This window comes from Colletes latitarsis, unplaced genomic scaffold (genome assembly GCF_051014445.1).
Source record: "Colletes latitarsis isolate SP2378_abdomen unplaced genomic scaffold, iyColLati1 scaffold0013, whole genome shotgun sequence".
Taxonomy (NCBI): domain Eukaryota; kingdom Metazoa; phylum Arthropoda; class Insecta; order Hymenoptera; family Colletidae; genus Colletes; species Colletes latitarsis.
This window is the reverse complement of record NW_027488368.1, coordinates 19,953,582-19,979,549: the sequence shown is the minus strand read 5'-3', so window position 1 is coordinate 19,979,549 and position 25,968 is coordinate 19,953,582. Positions and strand designations below refer to the sequence as shown.

Here is a 25,968-nt window from a genome sequence, read left to right as displayed (position 1 = left end):
CAGTGTTGTACTTCATTACTACGTGATGCAATCCAGAAAAAGCCCAGGATCTAGCCATCAAGTTTGAGAAATATGCGAAAGTATGAGCCTGACGAGAGCAAATCCTAGACCTAACCCAGACCTAACATGCGTTATCCTCTAAAATATTTATCAAGACCAGGTTTAATTGATTGTTTCAGTGTGGTCCCACATTACTACGTGATCCAAACCAGAAAAAACCCAGGATCCGTTCAACAGGTATGTGAAGAATGCGAAAAAATGAGTCTGATGAGTGAAAATCCCAGGCCTTACCTAGACCTAACATGCGTTATCCTCAAGAATATTGATCGAAACCTGGTTTAATCGACTGTTTCAGTGTGGTACCACATCACTATGTGATCCAAACCAGAAAATAGCCCAGGATCTATCCATGAAGTATAAGAAATATGCGAAAGTATGAGCCTGATGAGGGCAAATCCTAGACCTAACCCAGACCTAACATGCGTTATCCTCAAAAATATTTATCAAGACCAGGTTTAACTGAATGTTTCAGTGTGGTACCACATTACTACGTGATCCATACCAGAAAAAACCCAGGATCTGTTCAACAAGTATGTGAAAAATGCGAAAGCACGAGTCGGATGAGAGCAAATCCCAGGCGTAACGTAGACATAACTTTCGTTTTCCTCTAAAATATTGATCGAAACCAGGTTTAGTGGGCTGTTTCAGTGTGGTACCACATTACTGCCCGATCCAAACCAGAAAAAACCCAGGATCTGTTCAACAAGTATGTGAAAAATGCGAAAGTATGACCCTGATGTGGGCAAATCCCAGACCTATCCCAGACCTAACTTGCATTGACCTCTAAAATATTGATCGAAACCAGGTTTAATTGACTGTTTCAGTGTGGTACCACATTACTACGTGATCCAATCCAGAAATAGTCCAGGATCTAGCAATGAGGTATGAGAAATATGCGAAAGTATGAGCCTGATGAGGGCAAATCCTAGACCTAACCCAGACCTAACATGCGTTATCATCTAAAATATTTATCAAGACCTGGTTTAATTGATTGTTTCAGTGTGGTACCACATTACTACGTGAACCATACCAGAAAAAACCCAGGATCCGTTGAACAAGTATCTGAAGAATGCGAAAGTATGAGTCTGATGAGTGAAAATCCTCGGCCTAACCTAGACCTAACATGCGTTATCCTCAAAAATATTGATCGAAACCAGGTTTAATAGACTGTTTCAGTGTGGTACCACATTACTACGTGATACAATCCTGAAACAGCCCAGGATCTAGCCATGAAGTATGAGAAATATGCGAAAGTATGAGCCTGACGAGGGCAAATCCTAGACCTAACCCAAACCTAACATGCGTTATCCTCTAAAATATTGATCCAAACCAGGTTTAATGGACTGCTTCTGTGTGGTACAACATTACTACGTGATCCAAACCAGAAAAAACCCAGGATCTGTTCAACAAGTATGTCAAAAATGCGAGAGTATGACCCTGATGTGGGCAAATCCCAGACCTATCCCAGACCTAACTTGCATTGACCTCTAAAATATTGATCGAAACCAGGTTTAATTGACTGTTTCAGTGTGGTACCACATTACTACGCGATCCAATCCAGAAATAGCCCAGGATCTAGCCATGAAGTATGAGAAATATGCGAAAGTATGAGCCTGACGAGGGCAAATCCTAGACCTAACCCAAACCTAACATGCGTTATCCCCTAAAATATTGATCCAAACCAGGTTTAATGGACTGCTTCAGTGTGGTCCCACATTACTACCTGATCCAAACCAGAGAAAACCCAGGATCCGTTCAACAAGTATGTGAAGAATGCGAAAGTATGAGTCTGATGAGTGAAAATCCTCGGCCTAACCTAGACCTAACATGCGTTATCCTCAAAAATATTGATCGAAACCAGGTTTTATGGACAGTTACAGTGTGGTACCACACTACTACGTGATCCAAACCAGAAAAAAACCCAGGATCTGTTCAACAAGTATGTGAAAACCGCGAAAGTATGAGCCTGATGAGGGCAAATCCCAGACCTATCCCAGACCTGACATGCATTGTCCTCTAAAATATTGATCGAAACCAGGTTTAATTGACTGCTTCAGTGTGGTACCACATTACTACGTGATCCAATCCAGAAATAGCCCAGGATCTAGCCATGAAGTATGAGAAATATGCGAAAGTATGAGCCTGATGAGGGCAAATCCTAGACCTAACTCAGACCTAACATGCGTTATCATCTAATATATTTATCAAGACCTGGTTTAATTGATTGTTTCAGTGTGGTACCACATTACTACGTGAACCATACCAGAAAAAACCCAGGATCCGTTCAACAGGTATCTGAAGAATGCGAAAGTATGAGTCTGATGAGTGAAAATCTCAGGGCTAACCTAGACCTAACATGCATTATCCTCTAAAATATTGATCCAAACCAGGTTTAGTGGACTGTTTCAGTGTGGTACCACTTTACTACGTGATCCAAAGCACAAAAAACCCTCGATCGGGTCAACATGTTTGTTAGAACTGCGAAAGTATGACCCTGATGAGGGCAAATCCCAGGCCTAACCCAGACCTAACATGCGATATCCTCAAAAATATTTATCAAGACCAGGTTTAACTGAATGTTTCAGTATGGTACCACATTACTACGTGATCCATACCAGAAAAAACCCAGGATCTGTTCAACAAGTATGTGAAAAATGCGAAAGCATGAGTCTGATGAGGGCAAATCCCAGACCTATCCCAGACCTAACTTGCGTTATCCTCTAAAATATTGATCGAAACAAGGTTTAATTGACTGTTTCAGCGTGGTACCACATTACTACGTGATACAATCCAGAAACAGCCCAGGATCTAGCCATGAAGTATGAGAAATATGCGAAAGTATGAGCCTGATGTGGGCAAATCCTAGACCTAACCCAAACCTAACATGCGTTATCCTCTAAAATATTTATCAAGACCAGGTTTATTTGAATGTTTCATTGTGGTACCACATCACTACATGATCCAAACCAGAAAAAACCCAGGATCCGTTCAACAAGTATGTGAAAAACGCGAACGTATGAGTCTGATGAGGGCAAATCCCAGACCTATCCCAGACCTAACTTGCGTTGTCCTCTAAGATATTGATGGAAACCAGCTTTAATTGACTGTTTCAGTGTGGTACCACATTACTACGTGATCCAATCCAGAAATAGCCCAGGATCTAGCCATGAAGTATGAGAAATATGCGAAAGTATGAGCCTGATGAGGGCAAATCCTAGACCTAACCCAGACCTAACATGCGTTATCATCTAAAATATTTATCAAGACCTGGTTTAATTGATTGTTTCAGTGTGGTACCACATTACTATGTGATCCAAACCAGAAAATAACCCAGGATCTGTTCAACGAGTATGTGAAGTGTGCGAAAGTATGAGTCTGATGAAGTCAAATCCCAGATCTATCCCAGACTTAACTTGCGTTATCCTCTAAAATATTGATCGAAACCGGGTTTAATCGACTGTTTCAGTGTGGTACCACATTACTACGTGATCCAAACCAGAAAAAACCCAGGATCAGTTCAACAAGTATGTGAAAAACGCGAAAGTATGAGCCTGATGAGGGCTAATCCCAGACCTATCCCAGTCCTAACTTGCGTTATCCTCTAAAATATTGATCGAAACCAGGTTTAATTGACTGTTTCAGCGTGGTACCACATTACTACGTGATACAATCCGGAAACAGCCCAGGATCTAGCCATGAAGTATGAGAAATATGCGAAAGTATGAGCCTGATGAGGGCAAATCCTAGACCTAACTCAGACCTAACATGCGTTATCATCTAAAATATTTATCAAGACCTGGTTTAATTGATTGTTTCAGTGTGGTACCACATTACTACGTGAACCATACCAGAAAAAACCCAGGATCCGTTCAACAGGTATCTGAAGAATGCGAAAGTATGAGTCTGATGAGTGAAAATCCCAGGGCTAACCTAGACCTAACATGCGTTACCCTCAAAAATATTGATCGAAACCAGGTTTAATTGACTGTTTCAGTGTGGTACCACATTACTATGTGATCCAATCCAGAAAAAACCCAGGATCCGTTCAACAAGTATGTGAAAAACGCGAACGTATGAGTCTGATGAGGGCAAATCCCAGACCTATCCCAGACCTAACTTGCGTTGTCCTCTAAGATATTGATGGAAACCAGGTTTAATTGACTGTTTCAGTGTGGTACCACATTACTACGTGATCCAATCCAGAAATAGCCAAGGATCTAGCCATGAAGTATGAGAAATATGCGAAAGTATGAGCCTGATGAGGGCAAATCCTAGACCTATCCCAGACCTAACATGCGTTATCATCTAAAATATTTATCAAGACCTGGTTTAATTGATTGTTTCAGTATGGTACCACATTACTACGTGATCCATACCAGAAAAAACCCAGGATCTGTTCAACAAGTATGTGAAAAATGCGAAAGCATGAGTCTGATGAGGGCAAATCCCAGACCTATCCCAGACCTAACTTGCGTTGTCCTCTAAGATATTGATGGAAACCAGGTTTAATTGACTGTTTCAGTGTGGTACCACATTACTACGTGATCCAATCCAGAAATAGCCCAGGATCTAGCCATGAAGTATGAGAAATATGCGAAAGTATGAGCCTGATGAGGGCAAATCCTAGACCTAACCCAGACCTAACATGCGTTATCATCTAAAATATTTACCAAGACCTGGTTTAATTGATTGTTTCAGTGTGGTACCACATTACTATGTGATCCAAACCAGAAAATAACCCAGGATCTGTTCAACGAGTATGTGAAGTGTGCGAAAGTATGAGTCTGATGAAGTCAAATCCCAGATCTATCCCAGACTTAACTTGCGTTATCCTCTAAAATATTGATCGAAACCGGGTTTAATCGACTGTTTCAGTGTGGTACCACATTACTACGTGAACCATACCAGAAAAAACCCAGGATCCTTTCAACAGGTATCTGAAGAATGCGAAAGTATGAGTCTGATGAGTGAAAATCCCAGGGCTAACCTAGACCTAACATGAGTTACCCTCAAAAATATTGATCGAAACCAGGTTTAATTGACTGTTTCAGTGTGGTACCACATTACTATGTGATCCAATCCAGAAAAAACCCAGGATCCGTTCAACAAGTATATGAAAAACGCGAACGTATGAGTCTGATGAGGGCAAATCCCAGACCTATCCCAGACCTAACTTGCGTTGTCCTCTAAGATATTGATGGAAACCAGGTTTAATTGACTGTTTCAGTGTGGTACCACATTACTACGTGATCCAATCCAGAAATAGACCAGGATCTAGCCATGAAGTATGAGAAATATGCGAAAGTATGAGCCTGATCAGGGCAAATCCTAGACCTAACCCAGACCTAACATGCGTTATCCTCAAAAATATTTATCAAGACCAGGTTTAACTGAATGTTTCAGTGTGGTACCACATTACTACGTGATCCATACCAGAAAAAACCCAGGATCTGTTCAACAAGTGTGTGAAAAATGCGAAAGCACGAGTCGGATGAGAGCAAATCCCAGGCGTAACGTAGACATAACTTTCGTTATCCTCTAAAATATTGATCGAAACCAGGTTTAGTGGGCTGTTTCAGTGTGGTACCACATTACTGCCCGATCCAAACCAGAAAAAACCCAGGATCTGTTCAACAAGTATGTGAAAAATGCGAAAGTATGACCCTGATGTGGGCAAATCCCAGACCTATCCCAGACCTAACTTGCATTGACCTCTAAAATATTGATCGAAACCAGGTTTAATTGACTGTTTCAGTGTGGTACCACATTACTACGTGATCCAATCCAGAAATAGCCCAGGATCTAGCCATGAAGTATGAGAAATATGCGAAAGTATGAGCCTGATGAGGGCAAATCCTAGACCTAACCCTGACCTAACATGCGTTATCATCTAAAATATTTATCAAGACCTGGTTTAATTGATTGTTTCAGTGTGGTACCACATTACTACGTGAACCATACCAGAAAAAACCCAGGATCCGTTGAACAAGTATCTGAAGAATGCGAAAGTATGAGTCTGATGAGTGAAAATCCTCGGCCTAACCTAGACCTAACATGCGTTATCCTCAAAAATATTGATCGAAACCAGGTTTAATAGACTGTTTCAGTGTGGTACCACATTACTACGTGATACAATCCTGAAACAGCCCAGGATCTAGCCATGAAGTATGAGAAATATGCGAAAGTATGAGCCTGACGAGGGCAAATCCTAGACCTAACCCAAACCTAACATGCGTTATCCTCTAAAATATTGATCCAAACCAGGTTTAATGGACTGCTTCAGTGTGGTACAACATTACTACGTGATCCAAACCAGAAAAAACCCAGGATCCGTTCAACAAGTATGTGAAGAATGCGAACGTATGAGTCTGATGAGGGCAAATCCCAGACCTATCCCAGACCTAACTTGCGTTGTCCTCTAAGATATTGATGGAAACCAGGTTTAACTGAATGTTTCAGTGTGGTACCACATTACTACGTGATCCATACCAGAAAAAACCAAGGATCTGTTCAACAAGTATGTGAAAAATGCGAAAGTATGACCCTGATGTGGGCAAATCCAGGACCTATCCCAGACCTAACTTGCATTGACCTCTAAAATATTGATCGAAACCAGGTTTAATTGTCTGTTTCAGTGTGGTACCACATTACTACGTGATCCAATCCAGAAATAGCCCAGGATCTAGCCATGAAGTATGAGAAATATGCGAAAGTATGAGCCTGACGAGGGCAAATCCTAGACCTAACCCAAACCTAACATGCGTTATCCCCTAAAATATTGATCCAAACCAGGTTTAATGGACTGCATCAGTGTGGTCCCACATTACTACCTGATCCAAACCAGAAAAAACCCAGGATCCGTTCAACAAGTATGTGAAGAATGCGAAAGTATGAGTCTGTTGAGTGAAAATCCTCGGCCTAACCTAGACCTAACATGCGTTATCCTCAAAAATATTGATCGAAACCAGGTTTTATGGACAGTTACAGTGTGGTACCACACTACTACGTGATCCAAACCAGAAAAAAACCCAGGATCTGTTCAACAAGTATGTGAAAACCGCGAAAGTATGAGCCTGATGAGGGCAAATCCCAGACCTATACCAGACCTAACTTACGTTATCCTCTAAAATATTGATCGAAACCAGGTTTAATTGACTGTTTCAGTGTGGTACCACATTACTACGTGGTCCAATCCATAAATAGCCCAGGATCTAGCCATGAGGTATGAGATATATGCGATAGTATGAGCCTGACGAGAGCAAATCCTAGACCTAACCCAGACCTAACATGCGTTATCCTCTAAAATATTTATCAAGACCAGGTTTAACTGAATGTTTCAGTGTGGTCCCACATTACTACGTGATCCATACCAGAAAAAACCCAGGATCTGTTCAACAAGTATGTGAAAAATGCGAAAGCATGAGTCTGATGAGGGCAAGGCCCAGGCCTAACCTAGACATAACTTTCGTTATTCTCTAAAATATTGATCGAAACCAGGTTTAGTGGGCTGTTTCAGTGTGGTACCACATTACTGCGCGATCCAAACCAGAAAAAACCCAGGATCTGTTCAACAAGTATGTGAAAAATGCGAAAGTATGACCCTGATGTGGGCAAATCCCAGACCTATCCCAGACCTGACTTGCATTGTCCTCTAAAATATTGATCGAAACCAGGTTTAATTGACTGCTTCAGTGTGGTACCACATTACTACGTGATCCAATCCAGAAATAGCCCAGGATCTAGCCATGAAGTATGAGAAATATGCGAAAGTATGAGCCTGACGAGAGCAAATCCTAGACCTAACCCAGACCTAACATGCGTTATCCTCTAAAATATTTATCAAGACCAGGTTTAACTGAATGTTTCAGTGTGGTCCCACATTACTACGTGATCCATACCAGAAAAAACCCAGGATCTGTTCAACAAGTATGTGAAAAATGCGAAAGCATGAGTCTGATGAGGGCAAATCCCAGACCTATCCCAGACCTAACTTGCGTTATCCTCTAAAATATTGATCGAAACAAGGTTTAATTGACTGTTTCAGCGTAGTACCACATTACTACGTGATACAATCCAGAAACAGCCCAGGATCTAGCCATGAAGTATGAGAACTAAGCGAAAGTATGAGCCTGATGTGGGCAAATCCTAGACCTAACCCAAACCTAACATGCGTTATCCTCTAAAATATTTATCCAGACCAGGTTTAATTGAATGTTTCAGTGTGGTACCACATTACTACGTGAACCAAACCAGAGAAAACCCAGGATACGTTCAACAAGTATGTGAAGAATGCGAAAGTATGAGTCTGATCCCCTCAGGGGCTGCGAGCCTTTCAGCTGCAGTACGGGCTTAACGAACCCGGGGTACCCGAGTCATACACACACCGTAAGCCTCCTGTTGGTCGTCACAACGACCCATTCACAATTCCCTATTGGTTTTGTGAATGGTACGTGACGGCAGGAGGAACGGGGGTCTTGGCTTAACCGCCTGGGCCACGAGTATGGCGACTCTATAAAATCGCCCTCCAATCCTAAGCTATGGTGCGCGGCGATGGGATGCATGGTTGGGGGAGAAGGCCCAATCCCAAGCGACCACCTCCGGGGAACCTGCCGAACCCCCGGAGTATTAGGCTTACCCGGGTAGGGCGGCTCTGCCCGGGTGGACCTTTATTTCCGACCATCTCGTGGGATTATTATGGACACAGAAAATAAAATGGGGATGGGGCGGGTTTTGTCGGTTGGGGAGGACGGAGGCGGGGTTGGGGTTAGGGTGGCGGCGCTCGCGCCCCACTCAGCGCCAGGTCCGGCTTCGTGGAGGGTGGAGGAGGACGACGAGACGGCGTCGGTCTCGTCCTTCTCCTCCAGCACGAGCCACATAGGCTCTAAGAGGAAGAGGACGGGGCAGGCCGTCGTCGAGGTGGGCGAGGCGATGAGCCCGTCGGTGAGGCTGAGTTGCCTCAGGGACGAGGTGACCGAGGAGATATCGGAGAGGATCTCCTCGTCCCTGAGGCGGGTGGAGAAAGTCGCCGCTGCCTGCGCCTTTAAGGGGCAGAAAAGCGGTGGCGCGGAGGCCCTGAAGGCCGCGGCGGAGGAAATGAGGGAGGCGGCGCGGGAGCTCAGAGGGCGGAACGCCCGTCTGCAGCTCCTGTTGGAGGAGGAGCGACAGGGGAGGAGGAGGGCAGAGGCGCTGTGGAACAGCGCGGCCCTCCCTCCCATCCTCCCTCCTCCTCCACCGCCGCGTCCCTCGGCGGAGGTAAATAAGCGGAGTGCGGCGGCAGTGGTGCGGGGCACCGCGGGCCCCTCCACCCGCACTCCGCCCGTGAAGAAGTCCCCGTCCTCCTCAGAAGACGATCTTCTGAGGAGGATTGGGGACATGATTGATGGCAAGCTGGCCGCCTTCCGGGAGGAGCTCCTCTCCGGAAGAGCGGTCAGCAGGAAGGCGGTGCCTCCCCGACCTGTTCCGGTGCAGTCGGGGAAGGCAAAAAAGGGCGGAGTGAAGGCTCCGCCCAGCGTTGCGGCACCAGGGCCCCGGGTCGCGACCCCCAAGGGGGGTGGTGTACCCGTGGTCGCGGTGGTCGCGTCCTCCACGGCACCCTCCCAAGGGGGGGTGGCGTGGAGTGAGGTGGTAGGGCGGAAGGCGAAGCGGGCGGCGAGGAAGGCCTCGCAACCGCAGCCTCCGCCTCCGCCGCCGGCGGCCAAGGTAAAGGCCGCGAAGGTCGGGAAGGCACGACCAGGTCGTCCCCCAAAAACGGCAGCGGTGACGCTGACCGTTGCGCAGGGGGGCGACCTGACCCTCGCGGAGGCGATGCGGCTCGCCAGGGAGAATATCTCCCTGGAAGAGCTGGGCATCGCCTCCGTGAGGGCGAAGAGGGCCGTGACCGGGGGTCTCTTGCTGGAGATCCCCGGTGCAGAAGGCGGCGCGAAGGCGGATCGTCTCGCCCAGAGGCTCCGAGAGCAGCTGGGCGAGCGAGGTGTCCGGGTCGCCCGGCCCACGAAGCGCACGGAGATGCGCGTTTGTGGGCTGGACGACTCGGTCAGCGCACAGGATGTGTCCCGTGCCCTTGCGAGGGCGGGGGACTGTCCTGTGGAGGACCTGCGGATCGGAGAGATCCGCAGGTCGCCCTCCGGCCTCGGGTCGGTGTGGGCCCGGTGCCCCCTCTCCGCCGCCCGTAAGGTGGCGGAATCCGGGAGGGTGTTGGTGGGGTGGGTTTCGGCGCGAGTGGAAATCCTCGCGCCGCGCCCGCTCCAGTGTCACCGCTGCCTCGAATTGGGGCACGTGAGGCAGTGGTGCACCTCGCCGGTGGACCGCAGCGGTCAGTGTTACCGCTGCGGTACCAAAGAGCACCGTGCGAGCCAGTGCTCGGCGGGCCCCCACTGCCCGCTGTGTGCGGACATGGGGAGGCCAGCCGATCACAGGGTGGGGAGCAAGAAGTGCTCCCCCCCCTCCCGGAAGGAGAGGAAGAGGCGGGCTGCACCGGCTCCGGTGCCGAGGGCGGTGGCATCGTCCTCCATGGAAGTGGACGGTGCTACGGGGACGGACGGCCGGGAGGAGGCTGGCGCGGCCATTAATTAATGCCGCCCCGCCTCCTCCTCCAGGCCAACCTCAACCACTGCCGCGCGGCACAGGACTTGATGTCCCAAGTCCTCGCGGAGTGGGGGGTTGGCCTGGCGGTCGCCGCCGAGCCGTACCACGTCCCTGATCACCCTCATTGGGTGGGCGACGCGGACGGCTTGGTGGCGACTGTATGGGTAGGGGGCGACGGGTCCCCACCGTTCTCCTTGTTGGAGCGCGGTCGGGGATTCATCACCGTGGACTGGGGGGGAGTCGCTGTGGTGGGGTGCTACATTTCGCCCCGTAGCGGTCACGCTGCGTTCGAGCTGTACTTGGCCGAGGTCGCGGCATGCGTGCAGCGCTACGCGGCCCGGCCGGTGCTGGTCCTGGGGGATTTGAATGCCAAGTCGGTGGCTTGGGGATCCCCCAGGACCTCCGTTCGCGGTGGGATCCTGGGCGATTGGGCGGCGGGGCTCGACCTCCGGGTATTGAACCGGGGGTCGGAGCACACATGCGTGCGGCGATATGGGGGTCCATCGTGGATGTTGGATTCGCGACCCCCAACGCCGTGCGCATGGTGTCGGGATGGCACGTGGTCGCGGGGGCAGAGACACTCTCCGATCACCGGTACATCCGGATGGAGGTCTCTGCCGCCGCGAGTGCATCCCGACACGGCCGCCTGCGTGGCACCCCACCACGCCGCTGGGCGCTTCGGCGCCTGGACAAGGACGCCCTGATGGCAGCTGCCCTCGCTGCAACTTGGCCGCAGGGAGCGGCCGAGTTGTCGAGCATAGAGGAGGAGGTCGCCCGGCTCGGAGCATTGGTCGCGGGTATTTGCGACGCGGCGATGCCTCGGGTCGGGCGGGCTTCTCCTCGCCGGGCGGTGTACTGGTGGTTGGACGTGATCGCGGAGTTGCGAGTCGCGACTGTCCGCGCCCGACGCCAGTACACCCGCGCGCGCCGTCGTCAACGTACAGGCGACGGCGTGGCGCGAGCGAGGGCAGCTGATGACCTGTATGGAGCATACCGCGTGGCGCGGGTTGCTCTGCAGGTCGCCATCAAACGGGCCAAGACCCAGGCATGGAAGGAGCTCCTCCAGACCCTTGATGACGATCCATGGGGGCGCCCATATAAGGTGGTGCTGAATAAGCTCCGCCCGTGGGCGCCCCCCGTCACCGAGGGTCTTGACCCCCGGCTGCTGGAGGACGTGGTCAATACACTCTTCCCAATTGGGGAGATGGGACCGCGTCCTCCGGCGGCGGCGGCTGTCCCAGTGGAGTGGACGGCCGAGCTGGGGGTCACGCAGGAGGAGCTGGCAGCGGCCATCAGACGGCTCGGGGTTCGTAACACGGCCCCGGGTCCGGATGGTGTGCCCGGCCGGGTTTGGGTCTTGACCCAGGGCGTCCTTGGGGCCGACCTCAGGCGGTTGTTCGACCGCTGCCTAAGGGACGGGCGATTCCCCCCCAGTTGGAAGGTGGCGAGGATGGTCCTCCTCCGGAAGGAGGGTCGGCCCGCGGAGTCTCCCTCCGCATACCGGCCCATTTGTCTCCTCGACGAGGTGGGCAAGCTCTTCGAGCGTGTGATTGCTGCCCGCCTCGTCGAGCACCTGTCGCGGGGTGATCCCGGTCTGGCCGACTGCCAGTTCGGTTTCCGGGGGGGCCGATCGACTATTGACGCGATAGGTCGTGTGAGGGCCCTCTCGGAGGCGGCCGTCTCCCGGGGAGGGGTGGCATTGGCAATATCCAAGGATATTGCCAATGCCTTTAACACCCTCCCCTTGGAAGAGACAAGGAGGGGACTCGAATATCATCGAGTCCCCCCTTGTCTCAGGGCGGTCGTCGGGGATTATCTCCGCGGCAGGTGGATCGAGTATCCGGGCCGGGATGGTGATATGCGGAGGGAGGTGTACTGCGGTGTTCCGCAGGGGTTGGTCCTCGGGCCACTCCTGTGGAACATCGCGTACGACTCGGTGTTGCGGGCCGGCCTCCCCGACGGCGTCAGCACGGTGTGTTATGCGGATGACACACTGGTGCTTGTCGTCGGGGCGCACTGGGGGAGGGCCATGCGTCGCGCGGAGGAGGGGTCGCAACGCGTCGTCGACCGGATCAGGGGGATGGGGATGACGGTGGCGGTCCATAAGACCGAGGTGATTGCGTTTCATTCACCTCGGCAGGATCCGCCACCCTCTCTGATCCGGGTGGGTGGGGCTGACATCGAGGTGAAGCCCCAGATCAGGTATCTGGGGCTGATCCTCGATAGCCACTGGCGTTTCGAGGAGCATTTCCGCTGCCTGGTCCCCCGGTTGGAAAGGATGGTTGCGGCTGTGGGCCGGATCCTGCCCAACCTGGGCGGCCCGGCGGGCCGAGTTCGTCGCCTCTATGTGGCAATGGTCCAGTCGGTGGCCCTATACGGGGCCCCCGTCTGGGCGGACGACCTGGCTGCCTCCCGGCGCAGCATGACTATGCTGCGTCGGGTGCAGAGGCGCATGGCGCTCAGGGTCGTCCGGGGGTATCGGACCATGTCACATGAGGCGGCGACGGTTCTAGCGGGGATGCCGCCCATGGACCTGCTCGCGCGGTCGCACGCGGTGATGTACCGGCACCGCGTCGACCGTCGCGCGGGGGTGGGGGCGGTCCCGGGCGGGCAGGAACCTGCTTGGGGCGATTTGAAGCGCCAGGCCCGGCAGTCCGTGTTGCTCGCGTGGCAGGAGCGGCTGGCTCTGCCAACCGCGGGGCACCGGACTGTCGGGGCTGTTCGGCCACTCCTGAAGGAGTGGCTGGACAGAGGCCATGGCAGCCTCACCTACCGGCTGGCACAGGTATTTTCCGGGCATGGCAGCTTCGGAAGATACCTGTGCCGGATAGGGAAGGAGCCGACGGCGCGTTGCTGCCACTGCGACGCTGAGCAGGACACGGCGGATCATACCCTGGAGGTATGCCCCGCGTGGGAGGGGGAGCGCCGTGTCCTGGTCGGCCTCGTCGGGCGGGATGTCTCGCTGCCGGGCGTGGTGCGCGCCATGCTCGGCAGCGAGGAGAAGTGGAGGGCCGTGGCCTCCTTCTGCGAGAACGTAATGTTGCAGAAGGAGGCCGCGGGGAGGGAGCGCGAGCTTCAGCGGCGCGCTGAAGCTCGCGCTCGTGCGGTGGCCCGAGATCGTCGCCCGGTCGCGAGGCGTCGCGGGCGGCCGCCTCGGCGTGGCGGATGACCTAGGCTGGGAGGGGGGTCCTGAGGGGACCCTCCTCCCGCCAGGCGGCGCCGGGTCGGACCGGTTGGGGGTAGGAGTGCCTCCCCCTACCGGTCCGACGCAAGGGGAGGCACCCTCGGCGGTCTGGTGCGGCCATGAACGCCCGGCCGTCGAGCGGTGGAAACGGGGTCGCGGGCGGTTGCGAGTTGGGGCTCGCAGCCGCCACTAAACGCGGCCCCGGGACGGATAGCGGCGGGATGGAGTGGCCCCGTCCCGCCGCTATGAGGCAGTGTGTCTACTGGGGGGACCGATTGTCCCCCCGGGGGATGGGCGCGAAAGCGCGGGCACGGGGACGATACCGGAAGAATGCTTCGAGCGATTCCCGGTATCCTCCCAAAGCGTGCCGAAGGGTCACCGTGGGGTTTTTAGTGGGTAGGTCCCGCGCCTGTCGTTGTACGGGCGCGGGGAATCCCACACACCCCTCCCACCTCTCCCCAAGGAGGTGGGAGGGAGTCTTTCGAAGATTTTCCCCACGACAAAAAAAAAAAAAAAAAAAAAAAGTATGAGTCTGATGAGTGAAAATCCCCGGCCTAACCTAGACCTAACATGCGTTATCCTCAAAAATATTGATCGAAACCAGGTTTAATCGACTGTTTCAGTGTGGTACCACACTACTACGTGACCCAAACCGGAAAAAACCCAGGATCTGTTCAACAAGTATGTGAAAAACGCGAAAGTATGAGCCTGATGAGGGCAAATCCCAGACCTATACCAGACCTAACTTACGTTATCCTCTAAAATATTGATCGAAACCAGGTTTAATTGACTGTTTCAGTGTGGTACCACATTACTACGTGATCCAATCCAGAAATAGCCCAGGATCTAGCCATGAGGTATGAGATATATGCGAAAGTATGAGCCTGACGAGAGCAAATCCTAGACCTAACCCAGACCTAACATGCGTTATCCTCTAAAATATTTATCAAGACCAGGTTTAACTGAATGTTTCAGTGTGGTCCCACATTACTACGTGATCCATACCAGAAAAAAACCCAGGATCTGTTCAACAAGTATGTGAAAAATGCGAAAGCATGAGTCTGATGAGGGCAAGGCCCAGGCCTAACCTAGACATAACTTTCGTTATCCTCTAAAATATTGATCGAAACCAGGTTTAGTGGGCTGTTTCAGTGTGGTACCACATTACTGCGCGATCCAAGCCAGAAAAAACCCAGGATCTGTTCAACAAGTATGTTTACCATCGACCCACGGGCGAAAGGGAGCAGGGATCAGATGGGAGTACAGACAAAACAGGCAATACTTTGTATGTCATAGATTTATTCAGGAATTTTACAATTTCTTGTTCCTTATATCTCTTAGGTATTCGAAAGTCGATCAGCGTGCCGACCCCGAATGCCGTCCCATTAGCGATTTGAAAGTTTTACCATATTGTCATAGTGACCACCGATTAATGCCAAAACCAAATCCGGAACTCTTGCCATCGAGTTCACCCATGCACTCGACCTCGCAAGGCACCAGTTGCGAGGAACGCTCAACAATCGTCTACGCGACATTGTACCGTCCAGCCAGGGAACAATGACGCAGTAGTCGACATCGGAGCACGAGCTTTGGGAATTATAATATGCCAAATTAGAGATGCCGATACACGCCCGAACAGCCAGGGAATGTGCCAAAATTAATCAACAAACAAATCGCTATGGGACAACCCGGGCCGAGGCCGCTCGACCTTCCAATCCTTCGATACTTACATGCCGTTTCCCGACCGAATCGCGACTGTTCCCGTCCTTCTCGTAATCACCGCGCTTATCTACCTATTTCCCCACTCCAAATGAATCCACCACCACGAAAATTGTAAATGAAACGAAAACGAAATTTGTACTTATATTAGTGATCAAACCAGCAGACGTGTTAAACAATTAAACCTAAAAACTTATTAATTGTGTTGTCAACAAATTCCCCCTCCCGTGTCTGAGATGTCTTACTCAGCACTAATATCCATGGGTTTCAGCACAATTAATTTCGAAACTGGTCTAATAATTTTGCCTTTCGTTGTCTTAATTTCGGCCACCCGTACTCGCCCGTCCCTTCCAGGAAACGTGGTTGTGACTATTCCGCGTGGCCATATGTTTCTAGGCAGCTGAGAATCAACAATGAGGACCAAGTCTCCTACTGCTAGGGGTTGCACCTCTTGATGCCAGCGACGCCTTTTTATCAGTGTGGGAAGATATTCTTTGACCCAACGCGACCAGAAATGATCAGCTAGGTTCTGTGCTATCCTCCACTGCTTGCGTAAATTTTGGCCTTCTCTGCCGCCTAGTCCCACTGCCAATGGGTTAATAGAAGATGTTCCAATCAAAAAATGGTTTGGTGTTAAACTTTCTCCATCTCTGTGGTCTACGGATACGGATGTTAGTGGCCTACTATTTACAGTATGTTCAGCCTCTGCTAACATCGTGGCCAGCGTTTCCTCACGAGGTGCCCTTTCTTTCAGGATGATTCTCAGGGTGATTTTGACCGACTTAACTAAACTTTCCCAACAACCACCCATATGAGGAGCCCCCGGAGGAATAAAACGCCACTCCACGCCCTTGCTCATAGCTCTATCCCTCAGCGTATCGCAGTCTAAGTCCGTTACAAGCCTTTTCAATTCGGCGTGAGCTCCTCTTAAGTTGGTACCATTGTCTGAATATATTATAGTCGGGAACCCACGCCGAGCGGCCATACGCGAAAGAGCCATAATCGTAGCATCCGTTGTCAAAGTGGATGCTATTTCAATATGGATAGCTCGGATATTCAAACAAGTAAATAATACGCCCCATCGTTTCTCGCGCCTCCTACCTACCGTGACTTCCATAGGACCAAAATAATCAATTCCACAATTGGTGAATGGTCTTACATGATGATCTATTCGCACGCTTGGCAGATCTGCCATCCGAGGTATTTGCGGTGTTTTCTTATTCATACGACATACTTGGCATCGACTTGCAACAGTTTTTACAGTTGGTCGTAATCTTAAAATCCAAAACGATTGCCTCAATTCGTTGACCACCGTCTCCGTACTGCCATGATTTGCCTTTTGATGATAGTGTAATATCAGAAGGCGTGTATATCGGTGACCTCCATCCAATATTACTGGTTCTTTCATAGTGTGCGGTACCCCTTCGGCTGCCGATATTCGCCCACCGAGCCGAATGAGTCCGACTTCATCCAAAAATGGTGTTAATTGATGTAGTCGGCTTTTACAGCTTATTACTCCTCCATGGTTTAATGTATGCAATTCTTCTGAAAAACTATCTCGCTGACACTGGGCCGACCATTTTCTCACTGCCCACTGTACATGTACATTAGTTAATGGGACCTTCTTCTTAGCTAAGCAACATTCACTGAAAACTAGTAGCCAAGCTGTGCTGCGGATTAACCGAAACCATGAAGAAAATCGCTCAATTTGAGGTAGCTCCAATCTTCCAAAGTCCACATTTGCTCCTACAAACTCCGGCCTAAGTTCTTCTCTAGGACCTGGCACGGTGGTTCTTGGTTGGGCATGCCAAAAACGTTCATTATTGCGCAAAAATTCTGGTCCCGAAATCCATCTGGATTTCTCTAAGGGCATTGGACCGTTTTCGCGCGTTGCGTCGTCGGCTGGATTCTCCTTTGAGGGAATCCATTGCCATTCGTTCTGACTAGTTAGGTCATCTATTTCACCCAAACGATGAGCCACAAACGCTTTGTACGTTCGGTAATCCGACCGCAACCAACTTAACACTGTGCACGAGTCCGTCCAAAAAACTCTTTTGGTTATTTTCCTGCTATGTTCTTGTTGTACGGTACGAGCTATGCGACTGGCAAGCAATGCGGCTTGTAGTTCTAGACGCGGGATAGAAATGGGTTTCAATGGGGAAACACGACATTTGCCCAAAATAAATGTGACGGTTGTTATTCCATCTTCGTATACGTCGCGCCAGTAGGCCACTCCTGCATACGCCTTTTCACTGGCGTCACAAAATACATGAAGCTCTGTAGCACAAATAGTCGCATTTCGCTGCAAGTAGCAACGGGGTATGGAGAAGTGTTTTATATGTTGCAGATCTTGGATCCATCTCTTCCATTCTACGTATTCAGTATCCTTCAACACTTCGTCCCATGCGATAGTGCTACGCCAGCTGTTCTGCAGTAGAATTTTACTTCTAATAGTAAAGGGACTAAGAAATCCGTAGGGGTCGAACACGGACATAATCACGCTTAACATTTGTCGTTTGGTGGGTTTCTGTTCTCCAGTTAATATTTCCCGCTGAATTCGTTTCAGACTCAAGTTGAAGGATAGCCTATCTTCGTCAGGATTCCATTTAATGCCTAACACCCTTTCCGTCGGATGTTGATCAAACGCGAGATTTACTTTCAAACGTGACCGTTTCTCGCTGGGCAGACTGTCTAATACCATTCGGCTATTGCATGTCCAATTTCGTATGTCGAAACCACCTCTGCGATGAATTTCAGTAACTTCGCGAATAAGTTTAACGGCTTCTTCAATAGTGTCAGCACCATCGATGTAGTCGTCCATGTAGTGATATTTCATTATGGCTTCCGCTGCTTTAGGGTATTCCAGTTCCAATTCTTTTGCATTAACGTTCTTGACAAACTGAGCTGAGCAAGGTGAAGATGTCGCGCCGAATATCAGGAAAGTCATTACATATACGTCTGGTTCCTTGGCTCTGTCCATCCCACGCCATAGAAAATGTTGTGCGAACTGGTCTTCCGGACGTATTTTTATTTGAAGGAACATTTCCTTGATGTCCGCGGTAAAGGCAATACGTTTCTGTCGAAATCGAAGTAATGATCCTAACAGCGAATTAAGCATGTCTGGTCCCGGCAGCAGTGCATCGTTCAAACATGTCCCATGGTATACTGCCGCGGCATCGAACACAACGCGTAATTTTTCTGGTTTATTTACATTTCTTACTCCAAAATGCGGTAGGTACCATACTCGCGTATCGTTTACTACAGGTAGAATTACTTTAGACGCGTAACCACAATCTAGAAAATGTTGAATTTGTTCACAATATTGTGCCGCAAATTTAGGATCTTTATCCATCTTACGCTCCAGGCTTTTAAGTCGAGTCACTGCGTATTGCTTATTATTCGGAAACTCAATCGCATCAGACCTCCATAACAATCCTGTTTCCCATCGATCATTTACCCTTCGCGTTGTTTTCTTTAATATTTTCTCCGCTCGCACGATTAACACGTTATTCCTCGGTTTTTCACTAACGCCTAGGGATTCTATATTAAAATGGTGTTTGACCAGCTCGTTTAGCCGACTGTCACGGAAGTGATTATTATTTCGTTCTCTCATTTCAGTTAACTGCAGCATAGTTAATTCGTTTTCTTCGTTTGCACCGCATGGCAAATGCCCATGTATCGTCCACCCAAGATTTGTGTATGATGCTACTGGTGCTTGTCTCCCCGACTCCCTTACTTCAAGTGATGTAATCAAATCCCAATGATCTTGACCTATCAAAATTTCCGGGGTCACGTTAGAATAACCTTCGATGTTTAAATCTTTTAAGTGTCGATGCTTCTTTACTTCGCTCACGTGTAATGTCTGAGAGGGCAGTGATAAACTCCGTATTGTTCTAGCTACTATCTGAAAGGTCTTTACACTGTTTTTGCCTCTAATATCAAAATCGACGCTTTTACTTTTCATCGAAACGGTTCCCATTCCCCCTACTCCTCTTAACTGTAAAAAAGTTGGTCTACCTGCTGACCCGATTTTATTCGCTGCCGATGCGTCAACTAAAGTTATTGTGGATCCTTCATCCAAGAGGGCATATGTCTGTAAATCCCCGCGTGCTCCGGTGATTACTACTGGCACTACTTTCAAGAGGATTCCCTTACAGCTCGTCTGTCAAGTATTTGCAGTAACTTCTACCGACTCCGAGCTTCCAGGTACCGGAGATAGCGGTAAATTATTCCTCACCACTGTGGTACTCGTTGAACGCCCATTTGCGTGTAGAAGTTTATGATGGGCCCGTTTACACGTCGCAAATCCGCACCCTTTAGCTCCGCAACGAATACTACGATGTCTTCCTACCAGGCATCGGAAACATACTCCTTTCTGTCGCGCCCATTCCCATCGTTGGGGTACAGCTAAGCTACTAAATCGTCGGCAACCGGTAACCATATGATTTTCCGTTAAACAGTAATTGCAACGACTAATTACTTTCCTGTTGGGCGAAAGTATCTTTGAACTATCCGTTGTTGCTGTTAAAACGGTTGCTTTAGATTCTGCAGTGCGTTTAGTCTTATCGCGTATGTACAGTTTTCCTTCTCGTGGGTACCGAACGTTAGGAGTTATTAAGTTACTAGTCCCAGCTTTGCAAGCAATCTCAGCTTCAAAAAATAGGAATTTTGCAAGTACAACTAATTTAGGCTCATTTCCTTCATTATTCTCATTCAAGAACCTATTATATTGGTAAATCATGTTCATTGGTAATTTTCGCAGTATCTCCGAATTCAAGTCGGGACTCTGCAGATAACCAATGTGATTAACTGCTTGCAAAGCCGCTACGCAGTTCTTAACTGTGGTAGCAAACGTCACCAGGTTTCCACCTATACCGCCAATACGGGGAAGATTCTTTATGTCTTCGACAATCTTTGTAGCTACGACGTCGGGGTTACCGAACCTTAGTTCTAGGGTCTCCATTATTTGACGTACGTCGCTTGCCGTCACCATAAGAGACGCTACTGCATCGCGTGCCGGACCACGCAGACACGCATACAACCGCGAAACGTTTTCTTCTTCGGAATATCCTCCCTTCTGCGTCGTCAAATCGAACACACGTTTAAATCTTGCCCATTCCACAGTGTCTCCATTAAATATCGGTAGCTCCCCCTTAGATGTTAAACGGTTTAATAATTGTCGCGATGAATCTCCCGTTGCTGATCTACCCTGGATGGCCTCAATTGTGCGGCTCAAAACATCTGTCAGTTTTGAAATTCCAGAAGTTTCATTCCTCTGCATGTTCGGAACACTGTCTACCGCGCGTTGATAATGGCTGGATGCGGCTGTCGCATTTCGTTCCGCTTGATCTGCTTGGCCGCCTATTTGTCGCGTGTAATTGTTAACTGACGTCTCTCGATGGTTATCGGTGAAATTAGATACGTGAGCCGATGACTTCTCGAGCCAGGCGCGTATCGAGCGATTAGTGTTGTTGTCTTGACTACATCCCTGGTTTGCGTCTGGACGTGGTACTAAGGAACTTCGATCACTACTTCCACCATTTGTCCCTTCCTCCAGTTGAGCTATCTCTAACTCTAACCTCTCGTCAATCAATTCCAGTTCAACCTTTTCCTTTTCTTCGAGCAACTTTCGACGAACCTTCGCACGCTGTTCCGCCGCTTGAATTTCCAATCGCCTCTTTCGAAGCGACGATGAAGTTGAAGCGGCTTGCGAGGCCACCGAGTGCACGGTGCCACCTGCTGGATTTGGCTGCGATGCTAGCACGGCAGAATCTCGTAGACCTGCTTCCTCGTCTGGTTGCTCCACAATAGCACGTTTCCCACGCAGTGGGTGACAGGCAGGCCGTCCCGATCGTGTAGCCATTCCAGTCCTGGTTGTAAGTGGACGTCCTCTGCTTCCCCCTGGTCGACTCGATTTCGAGCGTTTCGTCGATGACATAGTAGCACTCGATATGTGTTGCAGAAAACACGAAATAAACCACGATAAATGATACAATGCTAGAACATTGGATCTTCCACAGCCTTCAAGCATTCTCCGAAACATACACCAATTATCACCGCAGTTACCCCAAACGTCCCGGCCCCCATCGCCCACAGATCGCTGGCTCATATCCGGCTCGAAGGACCATTGTTTACCATCGACCCACGGGCGAAAGGGAGCAGGGATCAGATGGGAGTACAGAAAAACAGGCAATACTTTGTATGTCATAGATTTATTCAGGAATTTTACAATTTCTTGTTCCTTATATCTCTTAGGTATTCGAAAGTCGATCAGCGTGCCGACCCCGAATGCCGTCCCATTAGCGATTTGAAAGTTTTACCATATTGTCATAGTGACCACCGATTAATGCCAAAACCAAATCCGGAACTCTTGCCATCGAGTTCACCCATGCACTCGACCTCGCAAGGCACCAGTTGCGAGGAACGCTCAACAATCGTCTACGCGACATTGTACCGTCCAGCCAGGGAACAATGACGCAGTAGTCGACATCGGAGCACGAGCTTTGGGAATTATAATATGCCAAATTAGAGATGCCGATACACGCCCGAACAGCCAGGGAACGTGCCAAAATTAATCAACAAACAAATCGCTATGCCGTTTCCCGACCGAATCGCGACTGTTCCCGTCCTTCTCGTAATCACCGCGCTTATCTACCTATTTCCCCACTCCAAACCACCACGAAAATTGTAAATGAAACGAAAACGAAATTTGTACTTATATTAGTGATCAAACCAGCAGACGTGTTAAACAATTAAACCTAAAAACTTATTAATTGTGTTGTCAACAAAGTATGTGAAAAATGCGAAAGTATGACCCTGATGTGGGCAAATCCCAGACCTATCCCAGACCTGACTTGCATTGTCCTCTAAAATATTGATCGAAACCAGGTTTAATTGACTGCTTCAGTGTGGTACCACATTACTACGTGATCCAATCCAGAAATAGCCCAGGATCTAGCCATGAAGTATGAGAAATATGCGAAAGTATGAGCCTGATGAGGGCAAATCCTAGACCTAACCCAGACCTAACATGCGTTATCATCTAAAATATTTATCAAGACCTGGTTTAATTGATTGTTTCAGTGTGGTACCACATTACTACGTGAACCATACCAGAAAAAACCCAGGATCCGTTCAACAGGTATCTGAAGAATGCGAAAGTATGAGTCTGATGAGTGAAAATCTCAGGGCTAACCTAGACCTAACATGCATTATCCTCTAAAATATTGATCCAAACCAGGTTTAGTGGACTGTTTCAGTGTGGTACCACTTTACTACGTGATCCAAAGCAGAAAAAACCCTCGATCGGGTCAACATGTTTGTTAGAACTGCGAAAGTATGACCCTGATGAGGGCAAATCCCAGGCCTAACCCAGACCTAACATGCGTTATCCTCAAAAATATTTATCAAGACCAGGTTTAACTGAATGTTTCAGTATGGTACCACATTACTACGTGAACCATACCAGAAAAAACCCAGGATCCGTTCAACAGGTATCTGAAGAATGCGAAAGTATGAGTCTGATGAGTGAAAATCTCAGGGCTAACCTAGACCTAACATGCATTATCCTCTAAAATATTGATCCAAACCAGGTTTAGTGGACAGTTTCAGTGTGGTATCACATTACTATGCGATCCAAACCAGAAAATAGCCCAGGATCTATCCATGAAGTATAAGAAATATGCGAAGGTATGAGCCTGATGAGGGCAAATCCTAGACCTAACCCAGACCTAACATTCGTTATCCTCAAAAATATTTATCAAGACCAGGTTTAACTGAATGTTTCAGTATGGTACCACATTACTACGTGATCCATACCAGAAAAAACCCAGGATCTGTTCAACAAGTATGTGAAAAATGCGAAAGCATGAGTCTGATGAGGGCAAATCCCAGACCTATCCCAGACCTAACTTGCGTTATCCTCTAAAATATTGATCGAAACAAGGTTTAATCGACTGTTTCAGTGTGGTACCACACTACTACGTGAACCAAACCGGAAAAAACCCAGGATCTGTTCAACAAGCATGTGAAAAACGCGAAAGTATGAGCCTGATGAGGGCAAATCCCAGACCTATCCCAGACCTAACATGCGTTATCCTCTAAAATATTGATCCAAACCAGGTTTAATGGACTGTTTCAGTGTGGTACCACACTACTACGTGATCCAAACCAGAAAAAACCCAGGATCTGTTCAACAAGTATGTGAAAAACGCGAAAGTATGAGCCTGATGAGGGCAAATCCCAGACCTATCCCAGACCTAACTTGCGTTGTCCTCTAAGATATTGATGGAAACCAGGTTTAATTGACTGTTTCAGTGTGGTACCACTTTACTACGTGATCCAAAGCAGAAAAAACCCTCGATCAGGTCAACATGTATGTTAAAACTGCGGAAGTATGACCCTGATGAGAGCAAATCCCAGACCTAACCTAGACTTAACATGAATTGTTCTCTAAAATATTGATCAAAACCAGGTTTAATTGACTGTTTCAGTGTGGTACCACATTACTACGTGATCCAATCCAGAAATAGCCCAGGACCCAGCCATGAAGTATGAGAAATATGCGAAAGTATGAGCCTGATGAGGGCAAATCCTAGACCTAACCCAGACCTTACATGCGTTATCCTCTAAAATATTTATCAATACCAGGTTTAAATGATTGTTTCAGTGTGGTCCCACATTACTACGTGATCCAAACCAGAAAAACCCAGGATCTGTTCAACAAGTATGTGAAGAATGCGAAAGTATGAGCCTGATGAGGCCAAATCCCAGACCTATCCCAGACCTAACTTGCGTTATCCTCAAAAATAATTATCAAGACCAGGGTTAACTGAATGTTCCAGTGTGGTACCACATTACGACGTGATCCATACCAGAAAAAACCCAGGATCTGTTCAACAAGTATGTGAAAAATGCGAAAGCACGAGTCGGATGAGAGCAAATCCCAGGCGTAACCTAGACATAACTTTCGTTATCCTCTAAAATATTGATCGAAACCACGTTTAGTGGACTGTTTCAGTGTGGTACCACATTACTACGTGATCCATACCAGAAAAAACCCAGGATCTGTTCAACAAGTATGTGAAAAATGCGAAAGTATGACCCTGATGTGGGCAAATCCCAGACCTATCCCTGACCTAACTTGCATTGACCTCTAAGATATTGATGGAAACCAGGTTTAATTGACTGTTTCAGTGTTGTACTTCATTACTACGTGATGCAATCCAGAAAAAGCCCAGGATCTAGCCATCAAGTATGAGAAATATGCGATAGAATGAGCCTGATGAGAGCAAATCGCAGACCTAACCTAGACGAAACATGAATTATTCTCTAAAATATTGATCAAAACCAGGTTTAATTGACAATTTCAGTGTGGTACCACATTACTACGTGAACCAAACCATAAAAAACCCAGGATCTGTTCAACAAGTATGTGAAGAATGCGAAAGTATGAGTCTGATGAGTGAAAATCCCAGGGCTAACCTAGACCTAACATGCGTTATCCTCTAAAATATTGATCCAAACCAGGTTTAATGGACTGTTTCAGTGTGGTACCACTTTACTACGTGATCCAAAGCAGAAAAAACCCTCGATCAGGTCAACATGTATGTTAAAACTGCGGAAGTATGACCCTGATGAGAGCAAATCCCAGACCTAACCTAGACTTAACATGAATTGTTCTCTAAAATATTGATCAAAACCAGGTTTAATTGACTGTTTCAGTGTGGTACCACATTACTACGTGATCCAATCCAGAAATAGCCCAGGACCCAGCCATGAAGTATGAGAAATATGCGAAAGTATGAGCCTGATGAGGGCAAATCCTAGACCTAACCCAGACCTTACATGCGTTATCCTCTAAAATATTTATCAATACCAGGTTTAAATGATTGTTTCAGTGTGGTCCCACATTACTACGCGATCCAAACCAGAAAAACCCAGGATCTGTTCAACAAGTATGTGAAGAATGCGAAAGTATGAGTCTGATGAGTGAAAATCTCAGGCCTAACCTAGACCTAACCTGCGTTATCCTCAAAAATATTGATCGAAACCTGGTTTAATCGACTGTTTCAGTGAGGTACCACATTGCTACGTGATCCAAACCAGAAAATAACCCAGGATCTGTTCAACGAGTATGTGAAGTGTGCGAAAGTATGAGTCTGATGAGGGCAAATCCCAGACCTATCCCAGACCTAACATGCGTTATCCTGTAAAATATTGATCGAAACCAGGTTTAGTGGACTGTTTCAGTGTGGTACCACATTACTACGTGATCCATACCAGAAAAAACCCAGGATCTGTTCAACAAGTATGTGAAAAATGCGAAAGTATGACCCTGATGTGGGCAAATCCCAGACCTATCCCAGACCTAACTTGCATTGACCTCTAAAATATTGATCGAAACCAGGTTTAATTGACTG

The 25,968-nt window shown here is 48.4% G+C and overlaps 1 protein-coding gene across 1 annotated transcript; it reads right to left on the bottom strand.

Annotated features, from left to right (window-relative positions):
• Window positions 1-15,788: 15,788 nt before the first annotated feature.
• On the bottom strand, window positions 15,789-21,410 carry LOC143350682 (uncharacterized). Its single transcript, XM_076782705.1, has 2 exons — window positions 20,028-21,410; window positions 15,789-19,451 (listed from the first exon to the last, which is right to left on the bottom strand). The coding sequence occupies exons 1-2, from the start codon at window positions 21,408-21,410 to the stop codon at window positions 15,789-15,791; spliced, it is 5,046 nt and encodes a 1,681-aa protein (XP_076638820.1).
• Window positions 21,411-25,968: the final 4,558 nt, after the last annotated feature.

Bases quoted from the DNA above. Each gene is read 5' to 3' on its own strand.
- LOC143350682 (XM_076782705.1), bottom strand. From the start codon at position 21,410: ATGGCTACACGATCGGGACGGCCTGCCTGTCACCCACTGCGTGGGAAA. The intron at 19,452-20,027 runs GTAATTAGTCGT...AAGACCTTTCAG, and splicing joins TACTTTCGCCCAACAGGAAA to ATAGTAGCTAGAACAATACG.